Source organism: Colobus angolensis, unplaced genomic scaffold (assembly GCF_000951035.1).
Source record: "Colobus angolensis palliatus isolate OR3802 unplaced genomic scaffold, Cang.pa_1.0 Scaffold11, whole genome shotgun sequence".
Classification (NCBI taxonomy): domain Eukaryota; kingdom Metazoa; phylum Chordata; class Mammalia; order Primates; family Cercopithecidae; genus Colobus; species Colobus angolensis.
Genome location: NW_012112030.1, coordinates 16,725,577 through 16,732,540, shown reverse-complemented (window position 1 = coordinate 16,732,540; position 6,964 = coordinate 16,725,577). Strand labels below are relative to the sequence as shown.

The 6,964-nt window shown below is 36.0% G+C and overlaps 1 protein-coding gene across 4 annotated transcripts in view; it reads right to left on the bottom strand.

Annotated features, from left to right (window-relative positions):
* The window catches only part of SLCO1C1 (solute carrier organic anion transporter family, member 1C1), a 58,168-nt gene that overhangs the window by 42,980 nt on the left and 8,224 nt on the right, over window positions 1-6,964 (bottom strand). For all 4 annotated transcript variants that reach the window (XM_011954937.1, XM_011954951.1, XM_011954958.1 and 1 more), the window contains one exon: window positions 4,312-4,444. In XM_011954937.1, coding sequence (XP_011810327.1) covers window positions 4,312-4,444 — 133 coding nt within the window. The remainder of the gene's footprint in view (window positions 1-4,311; window positions 4,445-6,964) is intronic.

Here is a 6,964-nt window from a genome sequence, read left to right as displayed (position 1 = left end):
CCCAGGCTGGAGTGCAGTGGCAGGATCACTGCTCACTGCAAGTTCTGCCTCCTGGGTTCACACCATTCTCCTGCCTCAGCCTCCCGAGTATCTGAGACTACAGGCACCCACCACCATGCCCGGCTAACTTTTTGTATTTTTAGTACAGACAGGGTTTCACCATGTTAGTCAAGATGGTCTTGATCTCCTGACCTCAGTCTCCCAAAGTGCTGGAATTACAGGCGTGAGCCACCGTGCCCGGCCACAAGTTACTTCTGATTCCACCCATTTCCCTATTTATAAGGTTATGATAGCAGCTGGGATAAAGGGCCATTGCTTAGTGGGCAGCCTGTGATAATGCTAATCTACAATCTCCCAGTTCTACTCTTGCACTCAAATTACCCTTCATATGCCACATTCTCCACACTCTTTGTACCCCTTGGGGGAGAGGTATCTGGTAAGAAAACATCCCAATATCATCTTGATTCTCATTTTATTCAGGCACTATTTGGCCAAAGGTTAGTATTCATAGGAATATGCATTGGCATATTAATAGTAAAGAACAGTTTATTCAGCATGGTAAAGAAAAGATGTATTGCATTATTAAAATACTCAAGTTGATAAATAGGTTACCTTAAATCTGTTTTGTGCAGTCTACACCTCAATGGGTTGATGAACCCCACTGAAAATGTAAGAACATTTTTGTATGTATGTTTTTATGTGAATGCTTAACAGAAGAGGGTTACAGGTTTTATAATTTTATCAAAGGTTCCCTGACCATAGTAGGTTAAGAATCATTCAGTGAGGTTGACTGTTTTCAATTCTTAAGTACACATGAAACATTTAGCATTGAAATTATGGTAAATATAATTTTATTTTGTTAATAATTACAGATAAACCATTGACTGTTATGATGCTTCAAGACTATTGAAGTAAGTACGGATGGTGATCATGGAGTATTTTGAAAAATTTTCGTTATTTTAACTCAGTTCCTGCTGACAACAGGTTACTGTTGCAAGTATCATAATTATTTTGATTTCAAATAACTGGTACCTTATTTAAGTGCCACTTTTATTACTAATTGCTGTCTGTGATACTCTAAAAAAATTAAGTTTTAGGTTTTAATTGACTTAGTTGTAAAATGAGAGTTATGGATGTGGTCTGTACCTAAACTCTGTTGAAGAAGAGACAAAGGTGTAATTATGTAAATCTGGGACTAATATTATAAATGCTTTCACATTAGAGGCTTTAGCTTTAGTTCTGACCTGCATTCAAATCCTGACTGATGCACTCTTGACTTTGATGTAGGAAATTTTACAGTAGCCTCCTAAATAGTCTGCCTGCTTCCAAGCTTGCCCACCAGAGTCAATTCTCCAAGCAGCAGTCAGTGTGATCCTTTAAAAATATAAGTAAGATCATGTCACTCTGCTTAAAACCTTCTAACAACTTCGCATCTCATTCAGAGGACAAACTAAATACTTGTACTTGTCTTAACCTTACGACTCAAAGGATGGTCTGCAGACCAGCAACATCAGCTGAATCTCAGCACCAACCCCAGGGCCACTGAATCACAATCTGCAGTTTACCAAGAGCCTCAGGTGATTCAAATGCCCATCAAAGTGAGAAACAACGCTGACATATTCTCTCATTCCCTTTTACTTCTCAGCATTCATCTTCTGTGCTTTCCCCGTGGTCATTGCCTTTTAGCCACACAGGCCTCCTTGCAGGTCATCCATGCGCCACACTTCCTCCTACTGAAGAAACTTGGCCTTCACTGTTCACTTAGGCTAGAAGTCTTCTTCCCCAGATATCCACATGACTGTCCTCTTTACTATTATCAGGTCTTCTTCAAATGTCATGAACTCTGTGAGCCATACGTTGACTACCCTACTTGATACTGCAACCACCCCAAACCCACCACACATACTCCTTATGTGTCTTTACTGGGTTATTTTTCTCTGTAGTTCTTACCATTCTCTGACGTACTGTATTTATCTGTTTATTTTTTGTCTCCTCAGAAGATCTATGAGGGCAGGGACTATTTTGTCACTACTCTTTCTTGACTTCCTAGAAAAATTATATATATATATGTGTGTGTGTATATATATATTTCACAAATATATATATATATACTTGCTAAATTAATAAGGTAAATGAGCTAACACATAAAACTAAACAGCCTATTAGGAATAGGCCCTCAATAGTTGCTATCCATGATTAATAGCTTTTGTTGGACATCAAGGATATTTCTGTAAAGGAGACAGAGCACAGTTATCTCTTAGAGAACGAAAATCACATTTTGGATAAGTACCCAGTTAGTGACTAATGTTGTGTAAAGATGGAAAGAAATTAGAGCCTCAGTAGAGAGCAAGCCTCATGAAGGAAGAATTGTGTGTGTGTTTGTTCTATTTTGTTTTCTCACAGAAATAGCTCCATTACCTGGCATTGTACCTGGCAAGTATATTAAAAAATAAATAAACAAATATATCCTCTAGCATATCAAAAATGTTGGATAAGAATCTGTCTCTGTCCCTTTGATATCCTTTGTCAACACTAGCCTGTCTGGTTGTCTGACCTTCTTTTTAATACATTTTTTCCTCTGATTTTCTTATATAGGTATTCAATATTTGTCACTAACTTAAAGTAATAAAATTATTCATCTATATACAGCAGCTTTAAGACAAAACCATTGCTGGTTAAAACCAGTTGGCTTAATTAGCTAAAAGGATTGATAACACACAACAATGATGACACAGCTACTAGTTAGGCTGGTAACCTTTATAAGCATTTTACCTGTGTCATCTCACTTAATATTTGCAATGGCATTATGAGCTAGGAATTATTTTTAATACCTGTTTTAAGATGCAGAAAGTGAGACCTAGAAAAATTAAGTAATGTAGCCATTGTCACATGGAAGAGCTGCTGATCCACTGCAGAGTGATTTAAGTCTAGAGTAATGGATTTATCTATCCTATGTGACTACTTTCACGTTTTTAATTTTTTCAGTAGTGGAATTGCTTTTCCCCCTGAGTAAACTGTCACATGGAGACTCAATGAATCGGCAGATAACAGCAACACAACTAAGATCAAGCAGGAATTAGGCAGGTTGGAGACCCATTTTCTCATTCTTCTTTTCCATTCTTTCTATAGGCTGAACACATATAACATTTCTGTGGAATCTCAATGATCAAGGAAACTTCTGGCCTAGGGAAGGAGGTTGTCCAAAGAGCAGGCAGAAGCCCCAAACCACAGAATCCCCCCAACTAAAAATTTAGGGTCCCAGGAATTCACCCAAATGGGTAGAAAATTCTGAAAGAATTCTGGGCCCTACCTTGATAGATTGGCCAGGGAGGTCAAAATCTGACTGTACTTATGTAATGGTCTAGAAATTCAAGAAAAAGTTCAGACTAGATCATTTCTAAGCCTCTCCAGCTTTAAACTGTCCTGATACAATGATCTAGAGTGGATAATAAAGTATCACTTGAAATATAATTTTCTAAAATATTCTCTTACTTTGAAACCTTTTGATAGTCATTTCCTTTATCAGCAGTAGATAAACACAGAGAAAGGCAGTGGCATGGGTATGTATGAAGACTGCTGCTTGACAAGTCAACTGACCTGTTTTAGGGTTCTGGTTCCATAATTACGAGACACCTAAATTTACAAAAGTCATAAAGCTCTTCAAGTCATGGTGTCTGGTCCTTAGCTCTAAAGTAAAAAAGATAAACTATGTTCTCTTACCTCACAGGTTACTATAAGGGCAAAAATGATATAGGTAAAAATCTTTGGAACTACTAAAGTCGTGTGCATATATTAACAAAAGTACCAAAAGTAGGCTTTAGGGTTAGAGGATACAGACACCCCACTTCCATTGACAAAGGTCTAAGAGATACTGTTGAGACATTGAATAGTTGTTTGAGTTGATAATATATCCCTGAGTTAATTATCTACCAGCCAGTGTTCCATAATCCAGAATTTATTATCTGTAGTGTTCATTAATTACCTATTTGACATTTACCACATGTTAATTTATTTTCAGTTACGTATTTTGCCTCCACAGCTAAATTAAAGCATTTGACTCAAAGCATAGTTGGTAAAATCTTTCTTTAATCTTGTTGATATCAATATACAGTAATCTATCAGTTTTTTTACAGTTTATTGTCAGAAGAAAAATTATAAAATTGTTCTGAAATTTTATCCAGAGAGAATGTAACAAAAGTAAGACAAAGTTATCATGGATTAAGCTTAAATTTACATAATTAATTATCATCATAAAAGGGAGAAATGCAGTTGTTTGGAAAGGCAAGGAAAAGATGATTGCTTTAGACTTACTGCTCCATGAAGAACTGAGGCATTGCAATGAGCAATGTTCCAACTCCCATTATTAGACACCCTGCTCCGATTATTTTTGGCCTGTGAAGTTTGGCTCCAAAGTAGCTAACAAATGTTATAACTAAGAGATTCCCTTTGAGGAAAAGAATAAAACACCATAAATTAGAGAACTTAGAAAGAAGTCAACAGCATAACCGAATGAATGTATATAGCAGACCAAGCAATGTTTTCTTTTGACTAAGCCATCTCTTACATCATTTAATTTTTTCCCTTTAATCTGAGATGACTCTTGAAATTCTCATGTTCATTACTTCAATCACCTCATCTCTTTATCAAAATATTTTAATTCAATCCTTCTACCTCACTTCACCCAACCTAATTATTTGTCCTTGTAAAATATTTTATCAGTAAGTCAAATTCTAGAAGGCTTCCTTTAGTTTCTCTCTTAAATATTTTTTAGTAATTTTGAAGTAAACTTCTTATTTTTTCTTTATTCATTAAAATTTCTGTGAAAACTTCTATTAGTGTCCAACTGCTCGTGAACTACATTACAAATTATTTAGCTGATATACTTTATAGAAAAATTAAACACAACTGTACTTCACTTTAAATGAAATAAAATGATGAAACACATTTACACAGATGATACTTTATGATTTGTTAATAAACTTTGTACAAAAAGATTAAGACTCAAAATAGAAATAAAAATTATTCCACATAGGCAACTTCAGGTATACATCAATTATATAACCTCAACATATGCCTATAACACAAATTTTACAAAATACAAAATCTCTATAAAATATGCCCATCTATCTCTTTTGTGAAAAATGGTTTAAAACTATTGGGATTTTTTTGAAAGTAGAAATTATGGCTTTCTAAGATGTCTCTACTGAAGCATGTGATACATTACTTTTAGTTGATGATGGTGATAAGTGATTAAACATGCTTCAAGTAATATTTCTCAGGCTTTGCTGTGCATAAAAATACTGAAAGGAAATGGTTAAGCAAATGGAAACTTGTTAAAAATGCAGATTCTTGGCAAATGCCAAATGTTTCTGAGTCCATGGGTCTGGGGTCAGGTCAGGAAATCTGCATTTCAAATACTAACTCCAGTGTGTTGATGGAGATGATTCCTAGAACATGCTTTGATAAACATTGTTAAGGTTTTAGACTTCAAGGGACTTTAAAGCTTTAGCTATATTTATTTGAGATATTTAGTTTTTAAGATGTACAGTGCTAGATAGAGTAAGATCTCAACAATTTCCCAGCAATTGATTGTGTGGCTAATGGGTGGCCTTGCTTTGAAGTTCTCCTCATTTCCAATTTTGGGGCAAAAGCATGTTTCCCTATATCTGTAAGCAATCATCTAATTTACTAGTGTTCACTCACATTGCCAGCTTTAGTAAATTGGAAATAAAGCAGTAATTTTTGTGGGCTTGAGGATAATAAGAATGATAGTGAGAAACATGACTTGAACAGTGGTCCTAGTCTTTATGGCTCCAAGAAGAATTAAGCTCTTCTTAATGTTCATATTAAAAAACTAATAATTGAGCACAGGATTTCTCATTTGAAATTTAAGAATTTAGTAGAAGACATTGTACATCATATTATTTTGATAATCTATCTATATGTTTGTTAATTTACCACAATAAACAAACCAATAGAAAATAAAAGTTGACTGTCACTTTATAGGCAATTTTCTCCTATTCTCGCCTATACTTCACCAACACCACACAATAAAGGACTCCTGTTTACAGTCTATTTCTGTGTTATGTTAATGGACATATCATATACAAGACAATATAAGTTCAGAATCTGTAATATATATATATATACCTCTTGACTAGCAAGAAATGTCTTAGAAAAATATTCCCAGGAATATACAAAACTACACACAGACTAATGTTTTGTAGCACTCTTTTAAAACACACTGGAAACATTACCCAAAGTTCCAACAATGAGACAAATAAATTGTGTTTTATGCAAAGGGATACTATGCAAGTACTGAAAAGAATGTGTTGGCACTGTAACATGTGGAAAGAAAAAGTTGTCCAAAATAAAAGGAAGTGGCAGAACACCATATATAGTATAATTCGATTTTGGGCCGGGCACAGTGACTCACACCTGTATTTCCAGTAGTGTGGGAGGCCAACGCGGTTGGATCACCTGAGGTCAAGAGTCGGTGACCAGCCTGGCCAACATGGTGAAAACCCGCCTCTATTAAAAATACAAAGAATTAGCTGAGTGTGGTGGCAGGCTCCTGTTATCCCAGCTACTCAGGAGGCTGAAGCAGGATAATCACTTGAACCTGCGAGGCGGAGGTTGTGGTGAGCCGAGATCGCACCATTGCACTCCAGCCTGGGCAACAAGAGTGAAACTCCGTCTCAAAGAGAAAAAAGAAAAACAATGTCTAACAAATTTGAAAACATGCATAGGAGAACTATCAGTAATAACACAAAACTGGAAACAACCAGGTATTCAACAACAGAATAAATACGTATAATTTGGGGGCATTCATTCAATGGAATTCTACAGTACAATGAAAATAAGTTATTGCGGCCGGGCGCGGTGGCTCAAGCCTGTAATCCCAGCACTTTGGGAGGCCGAGACGGGCGGATCACGAGGTCAGGAGATCGAGACCATCCTGGCT